The following is a 23,502-nucleotide window of genomic DNA, read 5'->3' on the forward strand; positions in this document are numbered from 1 at the left end:
CCTTCTGGCAACTTTGCTGGTCTCGGTGTCTAGTGACAAAGGGCATTCTATGCACGGGTGGAAGACACTGTGGAGTACAGAACTAGAACATGGAATCTCCCCATTATTTCAAGTGAAGTGGACAATGTGCCTTCCCCAGGATAAACAGAAAGCTAGCTAAAAATAATTTTCTCAAGACCTTGAACAAAGTAGAGCCAACTTCTTTAGCCAATTATTTTAACACAAAATATTCTAACAGGAAAATTCTAACAGGAATGAAAACTTAAAACCAAAGTTACAAATTTCAATCTATTTTAAACTTTAATTTGTGCATTTGTAGTAATTTATGACTGCAAAACCCCCTTTTTCTTTGAATGACGTAAAGGCACATTTCATTTGGATGCATAGGGTACCATTCTCAAGTATCCGCTTCCCTTACAAAGTGCTTGAGCAGTCAATACACATACAGTAATAGCAAAATCTATTTACACTCTTAAAATTTAAAATCTGGCTAAAATATATATATATATTTTAAACTACAGAAAAATGAGTGCTTTTTTTCAGCATAATTGTGTGACTATGCCCTGACCTCTAAATTTTTTAGTGATTGACTTCAATTAAAAAAATTTTTGTACACTGTGTATATAACTCTATGTCAGTTTTTAATGCTAAAAGCCCATTTGAAATGTTGCCTTCTATGCATATTTCAGAACCAACAAAGGTAAGCAGACTGTACCTCAAAAGTAGTTAGTGTTTTATTTTCAGACTGTGTTAACACTGTTTAAATTAAAGCTTGACAATTATGCTATTTTTTTCTATTGTTCTTTTCCAAGGCAATTAACTGGCATTTTAAAGCAACTCACAGCAACATATTGCTCCTCTTTTTAGAAAATTTTCTTCCAAACGATCTTGGGATAAAAATAATAATGAATTTGGAAGGTAATATAAAGTATCTCTGGACAATTTTAATCATTCTCAGAGTACAATGTATCTCAGCAAAGCTGTTTCAAGCTCAACTCTTCAAGTATTTGGTGCTTTCCTGTTTCTCACTGACTCAGATTTGGACGACTGTAAGAGATGAGCTTACTGTGATTACGTGGTTAATTCAAGTGTTGTTAGTTACCAATTTGCTGTTCCTGAGGTATCATGGCCCTAACATGCTACGCACAGAGTTATCAATAATATTACTGAACTGAGGGAGAACAATGGAGTGATATAGGCTAGGAGAAAAAAAGTGAAAACAAACAAAAGCCTAAAAAAAAATCAGCCCAGTGAAGGTCATGATTTGCAAAAAGGCATATGATAAGAGCGATAAAAAGCCATGAACGGATCCTCTGAGGATGTGTAGAGTATTTGATCAAATTATTTGTGAGACTTTTGAGGTACAGCTTTAGTGTTATAATAACTTTTTATAAAATATAGACTGTTTTATCAAAAATATTTATACATTCTGTTACAATATATTGCTTTTGCCCTCAGTAACTGCCAATATAAAATCTGGATCCAGCGGCCTAAAATGTACAAACGCACTCAATGGAAATGCTGGAGTTGGAGGTGTCTGCTTGGCCACTGTACAAAAGTGATGACATGGTGAAATTAAATAATATGCCTACAACACAGAATACATTACAACTTGTACATATACATGTTCACAGCATGTATACCATGATAATCTCTATGGTTTAACAAAGATAGAGTTCCCTTCTACAGCAGACACAAGAACAAGATGTCTAGGTTGAAATGCGTGTAGAATGCATGTCGATAAAGGGTTAATTAATGAGGTTTACTGACTTTGGAAGACCCGACTGAACATCCTCCACGGCGCCGACTTGGGAATGCATACAGTTAGCATGGTATCTTGGTTCCAGCTGCTCAGAAGTCCATCCTCATTGTTAATGTTAAGTAAATGCTGATGTTCCTATCTGTTTGCAGCATTGTTTAATAAACAAAGCTTGCTGGCAGGTAGCTCTGCTGGAAAGCTATGAGGTTCTGCTACATGGTTGGTAAAGTTAAGGCAATAAAGTGTTCTCCTGATAAATATAGAAAATTCATCAAACTAGACATCAATACATTCTCATTTTTTTTCTTTAAATCAAGCCACCAAAGGTGTACAAACTGCCATATTTTTTCATATTATAGTGATTTCTTAAAAAATACTTGCCTTGGTCAAACAGAATCACACTTTTTATATGACCAGTAATAGCATCCAAAGCCCTGCTTTTCTTTTATAAAATACAGTTAAGTGATTAATCTTCCATCCACTTAAGGCAGGCCTAGGGCAAGGATGAGGACTATAAAAAGAGTGGTTCTTCTTCTTCTTTTTAAAAACAGAGTATTGATGTAAAAGTATTTATTTGTAATGGATTTCCATGGCCAATGTTCACTCAGCCTAAACTCCATCAAACTGCTTCCAGTGTTCAGATTTATGTTGAAAACATTAAGGTATAAAACAGTACTGTAACCGCATCTTCGTGTGCTTTATATAACCTCAGAAGCTCCTGGTGGCACAGAAAGCAAATGCAGGGCTGCTGTTTTCAAGAGGTTGTCTTGTCGGCCAGTCTGCTTGGTCTCACAGTGTCCAGAAACTTAACACCAATCAGCAACATAGTCAAAGTCGCGGAACATCTCCTGCTCCTCTTCCAAGAGGATCCTTGGTTCTCGAGGTGGAGTCAGAATAGGTGCTTCTGAGGTAAATTCATCATCAAAGTTACTAACATCTTCCCGTCCTCTAATGGTAGGAACAAATGGTGGCTTTACTTTTTTGTCCATTAGAGCACTCCAGTCGGTTAGCTAGATCACAAAATATAAATCAGTCACTTTAGTTTCATGTCCCACCCCCCACCCCCCAATCTTTGAACTTTGAACTTTTACACTTACCCGGAAAAATGGGTGCTTCTTTACATCCTCTGCATCTTTCTCACCAGCTCCCAGGCGCCGCTCAGGATTTCTCCTTAACAGCTACAACGTTAATAAAATGAAACCAATAAAATGTGTTTCACCAAGAGTGACTCTTACTACTTTCAAAGACTTAGAATGTTTTGTTTAGATTTGTCTAAAGCATGCAACATCTATAAATTAAAAACAACTTCTAAAATTCAGCAAAAAGCTCAGGTTTAAATTAAATGAGATTCTCCATCCTAATTTCCTTACCCTTCTCATTATGGAAATGGCTTCTGTAGATAAGAACCTTGGATACCTTACTTCGTCATTTACAATACTGTCAAAAACCTCTTCTTCATCATCACCAGGGAAGGGAGACTAGACAAAAATAAGAAGATAATGAATAACTAAGAAATAAGAACTAAATATAAAAGTCCTAAGATAGCAAAACATTACATATTCAAAGCAGAACCAAGATTCAGGCAACGATAATGAAATGAAACAAAATGGGACCTGGAGATGAGCTCAGTGCCGGCCCAAAGTGTGAAGCCTGGGTTCAATCTCCAGGAATGATGGGACAAGCCTGCCATTCCAACACTTGAAAGACAAAGGCAGGAGGATGACAAGTTCAAGAGTAGGCCCTGCTACATAGTGTCAGCAGCTTGTCCTATCTCTGGGCTACACAAGACCATGTTTCAAACAAACAAACAAGCAAGCAAACAAACACTATAAGAAGTTCTGATTTTGAGCTGAGCATGGTGTCTCATACCTATCATGCAAGCACTTGGAAGACATGGGCTCCATTGTGAGGCCCTATTTCAACCCTCCACACAAGAAATGGAGAGGATGTCCCAATGGGACAAAAACAAAAAGCCAAAACTAAACCAGAGCTTAGTCAATCCACACTTTCAACAGAGAAACAAACACAAACAAACAAGAAAACCCTGCCCCTATAAGCATTGCAGGTGCAGGTAGAGTGCTGTTCACATGTGCATCAAAAGGTGGAAGAGAGGAGAGTTCTGACCTACAAACATCTTAATGATCAGTAGTTGCCTTACATTCTCTGAAAAAAAGTGAGCCTAAGACGACCATTACTCCTGTGCTGTGCTGGCCCCAAGCAGGAGACAGCCCGAGACAGACGACCCTTGAATGTGGTCCCTTGTATGGACTGAGTGAGGAAGGAGCTCTAGATGACCACTGGAGCGGCAAATGGTGACTAGTCTGCTACTGCCCAGGAGTGAGGCGGGGGCGGGGAGGGGGGCAAGCAGACCATGTCCAAGATGACCCTTGCTAGAGGCCATAATGCATGAGCGGAGGTGGGGTATCACAGGATTCATGAGATGACTCCAAGAGACCCTGGGTTCCTCTAAGAGGAGCAAGCATGAAATTAAGAAATGAAAGAGAAGCAAAAGGATATGTGCAAATACAGACAGACAGAACTGGAAACTTGAGGGTAGTGAACAACCTGATGTTAGTTGCTGGTGATACCACCTATGACCATGATGTGATCTGGGCCTTGTACATTGGTTGGCCCTGTAACTTGTCAGGCATGGGGTGACATGGGTGAGGAGAGATGTCCCTCACTTCTTACCCTACGCCACCAAGGCAGGCAGGAGAGCTGGTTCAGATGTCATAAGAGCAGAAAAGCTGGTGAGCTGGCTCTGGATGTGAGGGTTATGGGGACTGTCTAAAAGGTGTGACTGTGGGAGAACTGGCTCTGTCTCTTGTCTGCCAGGTGGTGGCATAAATGTCCTCCTCCTCTACCATCTATGGCAGGGAGAAGAGTGGGCCCCTAGTCATCAAAGTGGGAGAAATGTCCATGTCCCTTACCAGCTGCATCACTCAGGAAATCAGGCCCTGCATCGGCAGCAGGGTAGAGCTGCTGGAATTCAATCGAGTGTGTGTGCGTGCGTGTGCGTGTGTGCATGCACCTTTAGGGCATGAGAGCAGAGGAGCCAGCATGAGAGTGGGAGAGCCAGGGGGCTGACCAGCCCTGATCCCTTTCAGGCCCAGATCTAGGGCTTGAATTGGCCCAAATCCCACATCTACCCTATGGATGAACTGGAGTGCATGAAGGGGCCAGTCCTATAGATTCAAAACTATAGGAGCTCCATGACACAGGGCAATAACAGGATATCCTAGAGAAGTCTAGCTGGGGTTCCAATATTGATAGAACAGCAGAAGCCAGAGGCCTTATATCAGACAAGTGAGTCACTGCAATGAACATTTGCCAGCAAAGAAGTGCGGACAAAAGGGTATTCTGTGGGACATACTGTCACACGCTATACAGCTTCCACAACCTTCCCCCCCCCGCCCCCCCGCTGTTGTGGGGGAAGCTGCAAGGGTGGAGATAAGGTATGAGGGGAGGGGGAGATGAGTTGGACTGGGGTGCATGATGTGAAATTCCCAAAGAACCAATAAAAAGTTAAAAAAAATAAACATTATCACTGAAGCTTCAATAATACTATAAAACTATAATGCAGACCAATGGGTTTTAATTTCTTTCCTAATTACCTTCCTGTGGAGGCACTAAAGATAAATGGAATTAAAAGGCAACTATAATGGAATAGCAATACCTTCTGGGTGTGTTTAAAACTCAACCAATTAGAAGCCCTTTTAAAAACTATGAAGCAGGAACTTCCTTGCTTGTTTGTTAAGCCAGTAGCTTGAACTGAAGAAGTAAAAAATCAATACTTCAACAATATCTACAACAGTACTTTTTGCATGTTATTTCTAACATAGAAAATTCTTTTGGAGCGTGGGACAAGGTTTGAAACACGGTCTCACTATAGTTCTGGCTGACTTGATCACTATGTATACCAGGCTGGCCTCAAATTCACAAAGATCCACACCTGCTTCTGCTTCCTGAGTGGTAGGAATAAAGGTATGCGTCACTACTCTAAGCAGAAAATAAATTATGAGAAAGTACATAATTTTGGATCAGAAGTCAATCTTAGACTTATTTAAATATAACACTAAAAAATATGGAAACAGAAACATTTCTTTTCAAAACTGGAATGGAGACAGAGTTTAAGTATGCCAAAGCCTCCAGCAACAGTATCATGAGTCTTCTGACATTTTAGAAAGTAAGACACCTTTAATCCCAGCACTTGGGAGGCAGAGGCAGGCGGATTTCTGAGTCTGAGGCCAGCCTGGTCTACAAAGTGAGTTCCAGGACAGCCAGGACTACACAAAGAAACCCTGTCTCGAAAAACAAACAAACAAACAAACAAACAGAAGGCAAGACCCTAACAGAGAAACCATGTCTCGAAAAACCAAAAAAAACCAAACAAACAAAACAAACAAACAAACAAACAAAAAAAAAACACCAAAGAGAAGGCAAGACCAATGTGTATATTAAGGCTAAATCATTTTTCTATTCTAAATACCTACAGCAGCTTTTCTAAATAGAGGAGAAAAATTCAATTTAGACCTCATGTCTGATCCTAAAGCACAAATAGGTTCTAAAAATGTCAAAAGCAAACAAAAAATCCCAATCCTACCTCACAAGTGCTCTGTGACATGTTATTAACCACTTTGTATTTAATAAAATTGATGGAAAATAAAAAAGCTAATATGTACAAAGCACATAGCTCTTTAATGAGTCATTTCTTCCCTCTTTTTCTGGAGAATCTCGTCCACCCTGACACACTGAAAGGGCTGTCCACTGGATGGTATTGTCATTATGGCTAAATGCCAGTAAGCGAAACACAGGCTAAAACTTCAGAACCGTCTGACACTAGAAAAGATGTCCATTCCCTCATCCAGCCCCTAAATGATTCATGAGTTGGATATAACAAGGAAGGTGGCTGGCAATGAGAAACTCCAGAATAATCAATAATTTCCAAGAAGTTAAATCCCTCTCAAGAAAGGTTTCAACTGCCTTGTCAAAAAAGTATACTCATTCTAAATTCCATTCTTATTACAATTTTTAGCAATTCATAAAACGTTAGGTCCCTTATCATTTTCATTTACTTTGACAAATTGTGAAAATTTCTATATATAATTCAGTTATCCTCAAAAATTAAGTTTGTTAATATGAAATGGGGAAAGTGTTGATGGCCAATTCTGCTCTATTGATTAAAAAGTGGGTTTGTAAAAGGTTTTTTTGTTTGTTTCTCAAGACAGTGTTTCTCTGTGTAACAGACCTGGCTGACCTGGAATTCACTTTATAGACCAGCTTGGTCTCAAAATCAGATATTTGCTTGCCTCAAACTAAGATGTTTGCTTCAAATAGTGAGATTAATGGTGTATACAACCATGCCCGGCTTGTAAAAATATTTTGAGTTTTGTATCTGTGGGTCTGTTTGGGATAAGTATACTTGAGTACAGATGCCTGTGGAATCACAGGTGGTTGTGAGCTCTCATAACAGGGTGCTGGGAATTAAACGGGTCCTCTGAAACCACTTAATACACACTTAACTGCTGAGCCATCCAACACTGCTGTTGTTTCTGAGGAATACATTTATTTCTGATAAATGTATAGTGGACTTTCTTTATAGATTCAGATTTATTCATTCATTCATTCATTTATTTATTTATTTCACATTAATTCAATGACAAGGTGTTTTTACCAGACTGGTCTCAAATTCATGTGTACCACCATACCTGCCTGTGGGGTATATTTTTTTATCAGTCTCCTGTTCTATTCCCTACAAAATATCAGTTCTGCTAAAATCACAAAACATAACCATTTCACAACACTTAAATATAAGTAGCTATTTGAGGACATTCATGATGCAGTTTATCCATCATATAAACTCTAAACTAGGCTAGTATAGGCATTGTAGAAACAAAGCCACTCACTAGCACTCCATGAGTATTTGTATACAACCAGTTCCTACTGATGCATGAGGTACATGTGCATGTCTTTATAAAAATGATATGCTTTATCCTTCCAATGGACTTTCATCTCTTCACTGTCCTATCTGCTGCTGCTTACCTCTCCGACGAGCATTTCATAGATAAGGACGCCAAGGCCCCACCAATCTACAGCCCTTGTGTATGATGTTTCTGTTAATACTTCTGGGGCAAGAAATTCAGGAGTACCACAAAATGTGCTTGTCCTATCTCCATAGCCCATTCCTGAAGAAGATAAATGCAAGTGTTGGCAAAGAAAAAGAACTTGACATGAATGTGTTGTGCTTAGGAAAAACAACTGACACTGCTGAATGTGGAGATCCAACTTGAGCACACCAAGACTCAGCAAATTTGTGCCACCCATCAAACTACTGATTCATCAAACCCCGACTAGTACTAACACAGCTAAGAACTCCATTTAAGTACTGTGGAAACAGTTAATAATAAGCAATGGAATAAAGCTACTAGTGTACAGAGGAGGAAGCATATGTTAGTTATAACATGAAGTATAAAGAGAAGACTATCTTATTTATAACACTGATCTTTATACTTTTTTCTGTGATCTTTGATTTGAACTGTCTTATTTAATTCTGAATATATAAAAAACAATTTTGACATAGTTACATCAATTTTTTCCAATTTAAAATGTTATAGTTCTAAGCCTGGCGAAGTCACTAGGCACATGTATTTCATTCTGCACAGTCCCAATCAACAAGCTGGTGCTTAGTGCCTTCTTCAAGAACTGGCAGGTAACCATCACATGAAGAGAAGCTGAATCTCATACTGCAGCTTCTGGAAGCAGGAAGTATTTATATCCACAGGAAAAAGTCTTACTGTGGTTACTGGTATATATAAACAATCCAAATGTTGGAGTGGAATAAATTAAAATTAAAAAAGTACATTGTTTGCATACACAAATTTGAAAATGACCAAAGTACAAAGGAACAATAATCTATTAGAAAAGGATTTACAAAGCCCAATTACCTTCTTTGCAAAGACCAAAGTCAGCAATTTTCACAAAGCCTTCTGTATCTAGCAACAAGTTATCCAACTTCAAATCTCTGTTCAAGATGGAAACATGAAAATAAATCAGTAAACCATAGTACAAAATATAATTTTTATTTTCAAGAGAAGCCCAATTTTGTCTTCTAAGAAATATTTTTGCCAAGTCATGCCTGGAGATGCTCTCATTTTTCTTCCGTTTGTGTAAAAATATAATTTAAGTTTTAATTTTTCTTGTTATACAGATGAGAATATATTTTATCTCTTTAAGTATACAATCAGTTTAAATATCTTTTATTCAAGTTTAAATTCTTATTTACGGTAATTAGACTTAATCACAATTTGAAGTTTGTCTACACACATGAAAAGAATTTAAGCTAATGTTTGTTTTTTGAGACACAGTTTCTCTTTGCAGCCCTGGCTATCCTGAAACTCACTTTGTAGACCAGGCTGGTCTCAAACTCAGGGAACTACCTTCCTTTGTCTCCCAAGTGCTGGGATTAAAGGTGTACACCACCATTCCTGGCCAAGATTTAACTTTTAAGAGTGTAATTTAAATTAAAGAAAAGCTAGCCAATTACAAATGTAGCTAGTTTAAAATATTTTTTTAAGTTAACAGAACCATGAGGAAATCTTTACTTTAAAAACATTGTCAAACACTACAATAAACCATTCTTTACAGACTCCTCCTTCTGAGTGGCTTCCTCCTAACGATGCTGTTTTCAGAGCAGTACTACTCAGTGTGTGCAAGACCAGCTGCTCTGCAATTTAAGGAGCCAGTGCCCAGATATAAATGGGCTACCCCATCAATACAGTTTTTAGTTAAGGTGATGGCAACCTTTTCTTATGTTCTTGTATCTTATTGTGCTGGACATCAAACCTAGGGCTTCATACATCTTAAGTGCTCTACCATGTGCTCAGTCCATACTACCCAAGACACTGTAGTGAAAGAGCAGCAGGTACTTTACACTCTGGCACAATCTGTTTTCCTCTCTGTGGTAAGCTGTTCTATAGAACTTTCTGCAATAGACAGTTAAATGTAGTCGCTAGATGAATACTACTGGTGAATATGTCACCACAGGCCGACTCATACATTCACTATTTCAATTAGGAAATGAGCAGAGGGCCACAAACCAAGAACTCCATCACACAATCTGCATGTTGTGGTAGGAGTCACTTATCACATGTAGGGGAAAACTAAAAAGTTGGTTAAGTACAAAATATCCTTGTTAGTTATCTTGAATTCTAACTCACATGTAGGTAATCTATTATAAACAAGAAAAAATATACTTACCTATAAACAATTTTGTGTTCATGTAAATATTGCAACCCAAGAACTACACATGCTGCATAAAATCTGTGGAAAGAAATGTTTAATAAACTTCACTGCTCTTGAACCCTTTTATACTTCCATGCATAATTTTGTGGTCAATAATTTCCTCAAATATTTATTTATTTCTACTATCTACAACGTATTATACCATTGTAGATGAATTTTAAAATTGAGAAAATTATAGTTGTAGCATTGAATAGGATTCATTCGGCCTGGTAGATTCACTGAGCTCTTGAGAGAGGACTTTTGGTTTGACTCTGTAAGAGGAATTACAGTATGTGACAGAGATGGAGAGAAAGGGTAACAAAGCAACAGCTTTGTTAGCAAGTACAGGCCACTATCTCTGAGAGAAAAACAACAGTGGCATGGACACTGCTAGTTTGACAACTAGTCACCTAGTGCAGAATCTGCTCTGGCTAGTGCACAGGACAGGAGCCGGGGAAGCAGAGCAGATAGCAAGCTAAAAAGAGCTTTTTTTTTTTTTTTTTTTTTTTTTCCCTTTAAAATCAAAACCAAACATATAAAATAAAAAGCTATTCCCATATAGGTAAATATCCACTTAATATATTTTTATGCTTTTTATTTTGCATGTTTTTTTAAAAATTTATTATAGGTAAGTATACCGTAGCTGTCTTCAGACACCCCATAAGAGCCATCAGATGTCATTACTGATGGTTGTGAGCTATCATATGGTTGCTAGGATTTGAACTCGGGACCTCTGGAAGAGCAGTCAGTGCTCTTAACTACTGAGCCATCTCCCTAGCCCAATTTTGTATGTTTTATGGTATATTTTTATATGCTTTTTTTCAATAAAGGTACGGTGAATGTAGTCTAGGCTGGCCTAAAGTCAGGATCCTTCTGTGACTATCTCCTGAATAGAGGGTCTGACTTCAACATCCACCTTAAAAATTTTAAAGTACCTAAAGAGATCCTACTCCATCTTCTGCCTTCTACGGGCACTGCATGCATGAAGTGCACATACATACATGTAGGCACTCACACAAATAATAAAGGAAAACCTTTCAAGTATTAGAGACTTACTACTGATCAACTTGATAAAGAAACACTTTACTATGCAGTAGCATTAATTCCTGCTTTTCCATCTGAAAACTGAAAGCTCTGACACCATCACTGTCTATCCACACCTCTAACGCTTACATGGAAAAAATCAAATGTGTGAAAGCGAACTTCCTTAGGAATGTCAGTTGATATAATAAACAAGATAACTCAAAAGGAAAAATCAATAAGCTCCTTTTGGGCTTTCTGTTTTAATGATTTGGGACTATCGTGGAGAGAGAACTGACTGGATTTCCTAAAAGCATCTATGCTACAGGTGAGAGATAGAGACCAGAGAATGGCACTCTGCAGTCTGGCTTGAACATCAGAGAAGATAAGCTTGCTTCTTAGTAAGATGACGAGAGGCTGGAAGAGGAGCAGTCCAGGGAAATGGTAGAAACACAGAGAGGAAAAGCAACATGAGGTGCTAGTTGAGATTTTTATGAGCCTTATAAATGGAAAAACTGGTCGAGAGCTGGGTACTCTTAATAGCTCAGTGACTAGGGAAGAGACTGGGGTAAAGATGTAATCTTGGTAAGTCTTAGCTTGCAGGATGTATGGGAGGACTTTCCTAGGTTTCCTTTATGTAAAAGATATAAAATAGAATAATCTAAAATGCTTGAATAAGCTAACTTTAATATACAGTTTAACTACAAAAATGGTTTATGCTGAAGTCTCCTTTCCATCTCTTTCCTTGGAGGCACTAAGAATACAGGGTGATCATCCCGAACCCCCAAATCTGAAATACGAAAGGCTCTAACACAGCATTCAGAATGTTTATGTGTGTAGTGGTACATGCCTACAATCCTAAAACGTGGGAGAATGACAGCTACGACTTTTGAGGCCAGCCTAGGATACACACCAAATTTAAGGATAGCCTGCATTGCGTAGAGAGTCCTTAGAGGGAAAAAAAAGGTACAGAATTTGGAGAATTTTGTGATTGATAAATTGAAATATTTGGCCAAATTTTAAAATCTGAAGAACCAAAAGTCTAAAACACTTCTGGTTTCAAGCATTTTTGCAATGGACACTCAACCTATACTAGTTTTTCAACGTTCTTTGAGAAATATGGTTAACCACAGACTTACCATTTAAATACACATATAGCTATTTTAAATAAATAAGCGATACAAGTTTCTATTATTTTAAAAATTTATTGTACTTTGAGTATAATTTATCTTTAAAGTTAGTATCCTAAAATACCATTCTGTAGGAGGAAAGTTAATAGCTAATATAAAAATAATCTAACCGTAATCTCAACTGAATCTAATTATCAAGTATAAAATAATGGTAACTCATGAAATTTTCAACGTAGACAACATAGAACATAAATATAAAACAGTATTCATCAAAAAACCAAAAATTTCTAATATTTCTTACAGGGTTTATATTCCATTAGAGAAAAACCAAGGGTTTTTCTTTTTTTTAGTCCCACAAAGGCAGGAGTTGAGAAGAGTGAGACAGATGCCTAATACTCACACAGCTCTGGGTTCGGAGAAGACATCAGTGTGGATGTGCATCATCAGGTCCCCACCTGCAGCGTACTCCATCACAAAGCAAACGTGCTCTTTTGTTTGGAAACATGCAAAAAGGTTCACTAGAAACGGGTGCCTCACACTATTCACAGTCTCAAAAATTCGTTTTTCACACATCAGGCTGTAAGAAAAAACAATTACCAAACCCTGAAATAAAATTCCAAACTTTTATAAATGTAAAAATTATAAAAAATGTCTTTTGAAATATTATAAGAAATGTTCTATCTGATATTACATTACTATAAATGTAAATTTATATTAATTATAATTACTAGTTATAATTATTTTATAACTAGTTATAACTAGTTATTATAGGTATTTATTGAATGAAACTCAATAATAAATAAAGTTCGTGACCATGGTAATTCCAAGGACAGCATTTATAATTCATCAGGTAGAGTATTCAAATTTTTATCTCATAAAATGGGATGCTGAGAGACACTGATATACTTATAAAAATTTAATCTAAAAGACTGGAAAACAAAGAGAATTCTACAACATGTTTCAAAAAGAAACCCTTTGAGAACCACACGATTTTCTGTGCTATCATAGAAACGTCTGTAGCATGCCCTATAACAACAGGATTAGTTCTTAAAGGAACATGGCAAAACTCCCTGAATGTGGAATATTTATGTTGCCTAAACAGCAAAAGCAAAAATATTCTTTCTTCTCCTGAAAGTGTTTAATAAATTAATTTTACTTAAAACACAAAGTAAAAGAAAACTATGTCAAGTATTATTCAAATGAAGCCTGAGTTAGTTTATTAATTTTTAGTGCATGATCAAAATAAGGGCCAATAGATAATTGCTAAGAAATAATATAAATTTCTAATACTAAGCAAGCTTCATTTCTATTGAAACTTAGAATAAAAAAATTGATATTCTTTTTAAAAAAGCTTTAATACTTTATTTTAAAATAAAGAAGTCAAAGCCAGTGTGACGTCTCAGTGGTGACTAGCTACTTGAGTCCAATACCTGGAATGTAAGGGCTTAAGGTTGTAGGGTAAAAATAAAACCATAAACTGACCTCATGGGTACACCCACACATGATTATGGTCATCAGCATCCTAAAACATTTTTAAATGCTTAACCTTTGATTTTTGTTGTTCCATATAACACTGTGGCATTCCAAACGCTAAGGTAAACTATTGATAGTAGAAACATATAGTACTATTATTTCCTTTTGGGAATTTTAAAAACATGACAAAGTTGCCAGGTGTGATGATACATGTCTTTAATCATAGCACTTGGGACACAGAGACAGTCAGATCTCTGTAAACTGGAAGACAGCTTGCTTTGTATAGTGAGTTGTTCCATGAGAGACAGGGCTATGGGAGAAAGCACCTGTCTCAAAGAACCAACCAACCAACCAAACCCTAACCTGGCGCCACAAAAGGTGAAGTATTTTCTCTGAGTATCATTAAATTATAAATGACTTGAAAACTTAAAATACACAACAATTCAACCTTATTCAAACTTTAATATTTTTAATTACATTCATGTATTTGTGTGTGTGTGTGTGTGTGTGTCTGTGTGTCTGTGTGTATTTGAGTATGTGTGCTGGTACATGTCCTACTGCATAAATGCATGTAGTCATCAGAGGGCAACTTGTGAGAGAGCTGGTTATCTCCTTCTGCCATGTCTAAAGGATAAACTGAGGTTGTCAGTTGACAGGTGTGCTGGCAAGCACTTTTATCCACTGAGCCACCTTGTCAGCTCCCCAAACTTAAATTCTCTATCCTTCAATTGCTATAGAACAGTATAAATCCAATTTCTCCTTAAAATGCGCATCCGAGCACACACACACACACACACACACACACACACACACACACACACACACAGACAACAAAACTAAAAACACCCAAAACAATTTCTGGTTCCACTGCTATATTTAATATCTCTTGATAAGAGCTAGAGTGAGCAGTTACAACAATGCCTGTGATGGGTGAGGTGAATAAGCGCCAGAACAGTGGGAGGAAAACTGAGTGATAAGACTGGGTGTGATGAATTACTTTGGCTTTCATCTAAAATTTATGTTAATTTAAAGAAACTGACTTGCATTTTATTGTAATCTATGCAAAATGGCACATTTCAAAGTAAAATAATATAAAAATAATATAACCCAGACTACAGAACAAATTTAGAGACCCATGACCAATGGAAAAGGGGTTGGGGGTGGGGGCACGACTAAATACCTGGCCCACTCCTGTAGCCTCTGCACATGAAGGCAGGACAATTGCAAGCTGCAGACAGCCTAGGCCACATAGAGACTTTGTCTTCCCCAAAACAGCAACAATAACAACAAAGAAAGAAAACATGGAGTAACAAAGAACTTGATGGAATCATTACAAGGATAAACTAGGAAGTAAAAATAAAGGATTCTATTTAATTATAACTAGTTTGAGTTATTTTCTAGTCATATTTTCAAGTTATATATCATTTTAAATATATACTGGCCTTTAAAAAAAAACTTTATTTATTTATTTATTTATTTATTTATTTATTTATTTATTTTATGGGCATTGGTGTATCTGTGTGTCTGTTTGAGGGTGTTGGATGCCCTGAACTGAAGCTATAGACACCTGTGAAGCACCACTTGGGTGCTTTGACTGAACCCAGCTCCTCTGAATAGCAGCCAGTGCTCTTAACCTCTGAGTCATCCCTCCACCACCAACTGGTCTATTTTTTGAATGGATTCTTTTTCATGAGTTCTTCTAGCCATGATAACATTTTAAAATTACCTTTTTTGTACTATCTTCCCTAAATTTCTCCAAGAGTGTGCTTTATATAGCACTTCCGAATTTCCTTTTTGGTTTTCATATATGAGATTTGTTTCCATGTTACCCAAAACTAAAAGTTCAAAACTGAAATAATTTGGGTCACTTGTCAATTTATATTTAAAGCTAGGTTCAATTTCACCAGGGGTCGTGGCCTAGAAGCTGGCTCTGGTTCTAGCCTCCTGACCTATACTTTTGGATTTATGGCATTAGGAGATTATTGCCCTTGAGTTACTTAGAAAGCATCTTTTTACAATGATCTGGTTCAAAGTAGTAACAATGTAGCAAATAGCTACATATGCCATCAGGATAACACAATAGTATAGATTAAATACACTTTGAAGTGCTTGAGGCCAGAGCTGTTTCTGATCACAGGTAATGAGACATATAGCACAGCAATGGGTCCCAGGTCTCAATATAAAATTTATTTATGCTTTAAATGTACCTTATATCAAAAATCTAAAAGTAATTTTACAATACTTTAAATAATTGTGTATGAAATATTTGTAGATTTTGGCATCATATCTTCAGTTAAAAGTTCAGATTTTGAGCATTTCAAGTTTTAGACTGTTCTTTAGATTATGGATGCTCATAATATAACTAGTTTCTAATGGTTTTAGAAAACAAGTAGTTCTATTTTTTAAAAGATGCATTTATTTTTTTTCAGGCGTAGGTGTATACTTCTGTGAGTTTACATGCACTATGTATGTTCAGAGGCTTGCGAAAGTTAAGAGAGTCGGACTCTTGAAACTCGAGTTAATTGCAGGGTTGCTTGACATGGGACCAAACCTGGGTCCTCTGGAAGACAAGTGTTCCTCACAGCTGAGCCGTCTGTCCAGTCTCTGCAGGACGACTGTCTATGAAGATTCTTAGTGGTCTAGAAAAAGACTACTAAATATCACATGAAAGCTTTTCTGATAAACATGTCATTTTCATAAAATAATTTCACGTGTGTGTATGAATCACATTAAAATATATTCTTGAATTCAAATCTTTTTTTTTTTCTCCCCACAAGACGCGGGAAGCGGGAGAGCGGGATTTGAACGCACGCACCAAGAGACGGTGCGCCCTCTGCGGGCGGGCGCCTTAAGGGCTGAGCCACCGGTGGTTCGCTGAATTCAAATCTTTTATTTCTAAAGTCCTTGCATTTTAATAGCCATATAAAGATGTATCCATGGTAATTACCATTATTAAACTCTTTGGAAGGTAAGACTCTATACTAAAAAAAAAAAAATTATTTAAAATAACACAAAGTGGGGAACTGAAAGAAATGGCTCAGTCATTAAGAGCACTGGTTTTCCTAAAGAACTCAGGTTCAATTCTTATTACCCATGGCAGCTCACAATTGTCTGTAACTCACGTCCCCAGGGCCCCAACACCCTCTACTACTGACCTTAATATGCACTGGAAGCACATGGTGCAGAAGAAACCCTGGTATACAACGATTATAATAGTGATGGTGATGGAATTTAAGCTGGGCATTAGGGTGCACAACTTTGAACCCAGAACTAGTGGGACAGAGAGGCAGGTGGATCTCTGTGAGTTCGAGGCCAGTCTGGTCAAATACAGTTGACTTCCAGGGCAGACTATGTAGAGACCCCCTAACTGAAAAAAAATAACAAAAACAAACAAACAAACAAACAAACAAACAAACACCAAACTGGATTTTAAGAAGAAAAAATACACAGGGAGGTCTAGCAAGATGGCTCAGCAGGAAAACTGTTTGCTGAGAAGACCAACAACTTGAATTTGGTCCTAGGGACTCACATGGAGATACACTGTTTTTGGTCTCAACATGTATGACATATGCCTGCTCACTGGCCCCCTCCCAGTCACCCCTTCCAACAATCTTTCCCCCAATAACTGTAATTTTTAACACATAAAAGGGAAAATTAATAATGGTATATTTAAAAAAGCAAACTTATTAGCCATTGAGTTACTTGTGGATTATCAGGAAATGATATTTTATCAGCTTCCCAGGCTAAAATGAGATTAGTTTTATAAGTAAGTTAAAAATCAGTTACAGTTCCATTTAGTACTTTATAAACATTGCAACTTATTAAAATTTAAAGGAATTAGTTTAAACATTTTCCTGTCTTTATTTGGTATTAACAAGCCTGGCTTAAGGAAAAGAAGTGACTAAAAAGAAAAACAGCATTTAATAAATGTCTATTTTTGTCATAGAAGATAAATTTAGCATCATCAAATATTTCTAGGAATTCAGTTCTACTACTGTCTACTCTCTTAGTTTCTAACCACCAGGACAGACTTCAGTTTTAAAAACTGACCTGTCTACTTCATCTCGTGCCACAATGTCTCCTTTCTTTAAGGCTTTTATTGCAAACATTTCATTTGTGTGTTTATATTCTGCCAACAGCACCTGAAATAAGAATAAAATAATTGAGTTCTATTTGAATTTCTAATTCAATATGTATGTATTTTTAAAGTGCTGACAGATTACCTTTCCAAAGTGTCCTCTGCCCAAGACAGCACAGCACCTGAAGTCTTGTAGACTGAACTGAAATCTCTGTTGAGATCTGAAACAGTAATGATTAAAAACGAGGTGATCACCTCAAGAACAGATACCAGGCAGCCGCAAAGCAGTGTGAGCAACTCCCCTCTCCTCCCTTACCTCCTGTCCTCAAGCTCTCCAACACCCCAACAGCTTCGACCTGAGTCAGGAATGGTAAGCTCATATTCAGATTTGGATTTTGGACGCATGTTATTTCTGTCATTCTCAATATCGAAAACAGTTTCTGAACCCTGTAAAATATCAAGTGCTCATTAAACTAGGACACTTGAGAAAAACAAATTATTTGATAAAAGTTAGAGAAATAATTCCAAAAGTATTTGAGAAAAAGTTTCAGATTGGCTCATTTTTTCTTACTGTTAAACAAATAAGCAAGCAAACAGCTCCCCCTCCCCCAAACACATTATCTTCTTCTAATGTCTGCAACCCATTACATTCCTTTTGGCCTCTGAGAATACAGAGGCCAATGATAACAGTGTTCCAACAGGAAGAAAGGGCTATCTCCTATCAATTTCATCTACCTGAGAAAATTTACTCATAAAATACAAACATAAAGGAACCAGAAAACCATAAATTCATACTTCATACTGATAATTTTAATTGAAATGTACACTTTAGCCACTATAATGGTTTTATTTTAAGAAGAAATTGTACAAAGAATGTTTAGAATGCCTTGCCTGTCCGGGTATATCCAAAACTCTCAATTCAGAAGATTCATCTATCTCTCCAAGGGAAGAAGCACGTGGTGGGGCTGGAGGAGGTTCAGGTTCAAGATCAAAGTCCAATTTGGTTACTGTAGAATCACTTATAGAAAACAAAGCAATTTACCAAAACAGCAATCAAAGTCTTTACTTTTAAGTAGCTGCAAAATAAAAGCAAACTAACTTCTTTTAAATAAGGAGCAATAGTTTTGCAATTCTACTTGGAAAAACTGGGACCAAACACAATTGTAACACACGTTAGACAATATAGCAATGGCTATGTGAGATATACTCAAGCCTTCTAAGACAAGTACCTGGCTGGAGGTGCTAGTTCAGGAATGCGTGCATCAACCACTGGCACTGTAGCAGGCACAGGAGTCTGAGGGCTGAATGTGCCAGAATGATTTACTGTGGGAATAGCTCGTCTCACTAGCCTTCCCCAAGTGGCAATATTAATATTCATTTGAGGAGCTCTGAGAAATGTTTTGCCTGTAGACACAGTGAATAACGAAAGCAGGATAAGTAATTTCTTTATACATTACTGAAAGCCATAATTAAAAAATTCATAATTCATCAGTTTATAATTTATGAAGAACAAATATAATTTGTAACTTAAAATCTAGTTTCTAACTTTTTTTTTATTAAAAGCTAGTGTAAACAGCAGAAATAGTTCTTAAAAACAGATTAAGAGTTTGAATTCTTAACTCTAGTATTCCATGTGGTTAAAGTTTAAGTCATCTGTGATAACGAACAACAGGTCTTAGTGGTATCTGAGTTTGCTTCAAATAAGCTCAGAGAGCAGAGTGGCTGGGAGATGAGAAGATGGGTGTGAGTTGGTTGTTACTGAAATTCAGTGAAAAGTAGGGCAGAGTGCTGCATGCCCATAACCCAAGCACTTGAGAGACAGAGGCAGGAGGATCATTTTAAAGACAGCACACTTTGAGGTCACATGGGCTACTAGACTGTCTGAAAACAAAACAAAACAAAAAAAGACATGGAGTAATAGATTCTGTTATTCCAGGAAGTGTTTAAATCCTCTTTTAAAATTGTGAGAAATGAACAACTAAGTAGAAACCAACCACAATGACTTTCAAAATGACAGTTGAATTTTTCTATAAATAAAATACTGTGCTTGATCCTTACTAATTACCTTGTTGTTTTGAAAAAATTTTCTTTTGTCTTTGGAGTTTTGGTCGTCTTTCAATAACTGGATTAAAAAAAGTAACCTGCAATAAAGAAAATACAAATTGACATCGACAGTGTAATGGGCTGTGGCTCCTAAAATCTAGTAGATTCCTAAGCTAGTGGACTTAAGGGCATCTTAGCTACAATACAACTCAGTCCAACCCCTTCATTGACCAGACGAGAGCACAGACCTAGAGAGGAGACATGATGTTCCTCAAGGTCACATCCTTATGCAGCGGAGCAGTCAAGAGTTCAGGATATCTGTCTCTCAGCCTAACACTCTTGCCATTTCTACATCATGCTGCCAACACATACATTTCTACTTGTAGTTATGCACATTTAATAAAATACATGTATTATTACCTCTGCAAATAAAGTACCCTGTGGTTCCAAATAGAGACACATGCCATGCCGCTGGTTGTCTAAAAAATCTTCTAACCTCAGAAACTTTACAGCACACAGAGATCGCCAATCACGCCAATAAACTGAAATTTCCAGTTCACGTGACTAAGATAATTAAAAAAAAACAAACAAACAAACAGAAAAGACATCATTGGACACACACTTAAATAAAATATCACAAAATATATGAAATACAAATACAATAAACAAATTACACACCAAAATAATACTATTTAAAACAAAATTTTGTGTTTTTAAATTATATATTACTTTTATCAAACTTACCAGTTTTAACTTAAACTTATATTCAGACAATCTCTGCTGATGCATTTCTAAAGGTCAAGGCTAGAACCCACACTGAGAACAATCAATAATCACAGAAACTCCTCTTCCACTTAGAACCTCAATTTTTCAGCTTTGTCTCTTCCATATGCCATTGCCTGGTGGCCAGCTGCTAAGATATTTCACTGTGTGTCTCAGAAAACCCATGACCCACTCTCAGGCAGAGAGGGTATAAAATTTGCCCTTCTTCCACACTTACGCCATACACTGTATATAACTGCTGTAAGAACATCAAGTCATTAAATTTTCAAAAAATTACCAAGAGGCAGTAATACTGGTGAGCACAGCAGTCTGTGTTAAGTGGAAGGAGGTGGGGGTGTTTAACCCATATTTTATATAGAAAATGTTCATTTACTAAAAAAGTCTATATAAAAATTATATATAAATCTAAAAAAGACATATTAAAAAAAGCAAATTAGTAGTGACTTAAATAATCACACCATAAGGACAAGTTAAGTATATATGATTCATTACCAAACAAGAGAAGATACTATGGTCATAAGAAATAACGTTTACATAAGAAAACATAAAGTTTTAACAACTTATTACTAAATATGCCTTAGATAACAGTTTATACGTTGGAATCAAGTCATGAACTGATTTATGCAATGTTATAATTTATGTACATTTTAATTAGAAAGCACCAGACTCTTCTACTGTTTTGTTTTTAGGAATTATGCAGATCGCCCACAAACGATATATATGTATTTGCCTTTAAGTTCTAAAATAAATTATTTCTTTTATATAAAGATTTTCAATTTGTGAAAATAAGTATCTTATTATGTAAGCCCCTAGTATACACAATAGATTTTGACTTTAAATTATAAAACTGGTTGATGAAAATTAAAACATTTATACAACTGCAACATGAAATAAACATGAGTCAAAACAGAGCCCGTAGAAGTACTATTATCACATGGTCTTAAGTGTCAGTCATCCCTAGCATCCCTACTCAGTATGCTGAATGCTTATCCCAGGTGATGGTAGAGCTTCAGGGAAGTGGATGAAACTTTAGGAGGTAGGGCTTTAGTGAGGAAGAAGATCACTGGGGGTGTACAGAGGTATATTGGCATTCCATCCTTTCTTTCTTTGCTTCTGGCTGCTGGGGTGTAAACAGCCATCCTCTTTCATGTGCTTCCATTATAGTGTGTGTCCCATGCTGAGTTTAAAAACGACTGGGACAAATGACTGTGAATTCCAAACTCTGAAACTATAAGCTAAAGTAAAACTTTTCCTCCTTTGAGATGATTTTTCTCATGTATTTCGTCATAGTGACAATATCTGGTTAATGCAGACTCACTGCTAGCAAAAGAATCAGAAAATAAAATATTTGATATATGATTCCAGGAGTTCAACTCATTTCTGACTGGTAATTAGTATGGCAAAAATATCTTGGAATTAAAACCATAAGAATAGATTACCAGTGGTATATTCATAATTGATTACTAATACTATGTATATTCTATTCATTAGAAGTGAAATATTTTAGGGGCTGGAGAGATGGCTTAGTGGGTAAGAGCCCATGCCTTGCAGGCACAAAGAGCTGAGCTGTCAAGTGTGGCTGTGGGAGCCAGTAACTGCAGTGCTAAGGTTGGGAAGGGCTAACACAAAGACTGATGGGGCCCACTTGCTAGCCAGCCTAGCTAAAATATGATGAGCTCCATGTTTAGTGACAAATCCTGTCTCTAAGGAATAGGTGGAACGTGATAGAACAAGATCCCTGACGTCCCCTTCTAGTGTCTGCATGGTATGTATAGGTTCACACACCTGTGAGCACCTGCACCCATGCATGCACTCGCACACGTATGCAAAGTTGAAATATCTTGAAGTACTTTTTAGAAATAAACTGGAAGAACACGCTGAGGATTGGTAATGTAGACTTCGTTTTCAGGGGAATGGAAGTCTACTGCCTTCTGTCTTCCTCCACCATTTTGAGCAGGAAGACTTGTCCAGGATCAAGAAGACATATGAGCAGAGGGTTACAGATGAAGCAGACTGAAGGGGCACAAATGCCAGTGATGGAGTCACTACTGCTTGTTCTTCACATGAATAAAGCGGTGGGACTGTGTGGAAGGCAGACCCAGTCACTTCATTTTTTGTTATCCATTCTAGCAAATCTATTAAAAATAACTCGCTAATTGATCTTTCTCCCGTGTCTAGTCTGTATCTCAAACTGAAATAAATTAGAAATTTGAGGTTTAATATGGAATGTGAAATCACAGAGCTAAGATAAGTCTCTCAGAGTTCTACAAGGCTTCAGAGACAAGAACCTTTACTTTTTGTTACTATGTACTGTTCCCTGTGAACACCCTTCCCAAACTGAAAGGTTATCTATGACCCAGATATACTATCAATATAATTTATGTGATAAATTGTCAGGTTTCTTTAACTTCTAACATCCAGTTTCATAGCAAAGTTGGTTAGAGACAGAATGTGAGTTGCAAAGCACCATACAGAGTGACAGCTTCTAGAAGAGATGTCAGCACTGTCTAGAATGGAAACCACAGGTGAGTTCTGTAGAGCAAAGGCTTACAGGAAAATTTAAATGACAGGACAAATGTAATCTGGATAGCATAAAAGTACAATTCGAAAGACTGGGCAATCAAATCTGAGTGAGGTACTAATGGGCAATACTGGCTGACTATACCAGTTCCTGCTTCATTTTGCTTTATTGTGAATTTGAATTCAGAATCAAAGAAAACTGCAGAGTATGAGTAAGGAATCTGTGTGGCTAGAACATAAAAGACAAGCGGCACTGAGTCAGCTGTCTGTGTAGTTGAGGTAGAAGTGTAATGGACTTATATATTACAATTTAAAAATAATAATGCACACCTAGCATAAGGGAATTGGTATGAGGAAGGAGGAAGGCCCGAATGACTTGCTAAGAAGCCCAGTATGCTTGGGACTTCAAACTTTGC

The 23,502-nt window shown here is 37.0% G+C and overlaps 1 protein-coding gene and 1 pseudogene across 1 annotated transcript in view; one reads left to right on the plus strand and one right to left on the minus strand.

The window, feature by feature from the left end:
- Nucleotides 1–274: 274 nt before the first annotated feature.
- Pkn2 (protein kinase N2) overlaps nucleotides 275–23,502 on the minus strand; it is a 96,345-nt gene continuing 73,117 nt past the window's right edge. Inside the window, exons 9-22 of the mRNA XM_034500192.3 lie at nucleotides 20,204–20,347; nucleotides 19,806–19,881; nucleotides 18,970–19,144; nucleotides 18,632–18,758; nucleotides 18,057–18,187; nucleotides 17,886–17,961; nucleotides 17,713–17,804; nucleotides 12,590–12,766; nucleotides 10,016–10,078; nucleotides 8,704–8,780; nucleotides 7,802–7,944; nucleotides 3,130–3,237; nucleotides 2,857–2,937; nucleotides 275–2,769 (exon numbers count right to left, since the gene is read on the minus strand). Of these exons, the coding sequence (XP_034356083.1) occupies nucleotides 2,566–2,769; nucleotides 2,857–2,937; nucleotides 3,130–3,237; nucleotides 7,802–7,944; nucleotides 8,704–8,780; nucleotides 10,016–10,078; nucleotides 12,590–12,766; nucleotides 17,713–17,804; nucleotides 17,886–17,961; nucleotides 18,057–18,187; nucleotides 18,632–18,758; nucleotides 18,970–19,144; nucleotides 19,806–19,881; nucleotides 20,204–20,347 (1,674 nt within the window). The 3' untranslated portion in view covers nucleotides 275–2,565. The remainder of the gene's footprint in view (nucleotides 2,770–2,856; nucleotides 2,938–3,129; nucleotides 3,238–7,801; nucleotides 7,945–8,703; nucleotides 8,781–10,015; nucleotides 10,079–12,589; nucleotides 12,767–17,712; nucleotides 17,805–17,885; nucleotides 17,962–18,056; nucleotides 18,188–18,631; nucleotides 18,759–18,969; nucleotides 19,145–19,805; nucleotides 19,882–20,203; nucleotides 20,348–23,502) is intronic.
- On the plus strand, nucleotides 3,803–3,894 carry LOC117708052 (small nucleolar RNA SNORA17; annotated as a pseudogene).

This window comes from Arvicanthis niloticus, chromosome 4 (assembly GCF_011762505.2).
Source record: "Arvicanthis niloticus isolate mArvNil1 chromosome 4, mArvNil1.pat.X, whole genome shotgun sequence".
NCBI classification, from domain to species: domain Eukaryota; kingdom Metazoa; phylum Chordata; class Mammalia; order Rodentia; family Muridae; genus Arvicanthis; species Arvicanthis niloticus.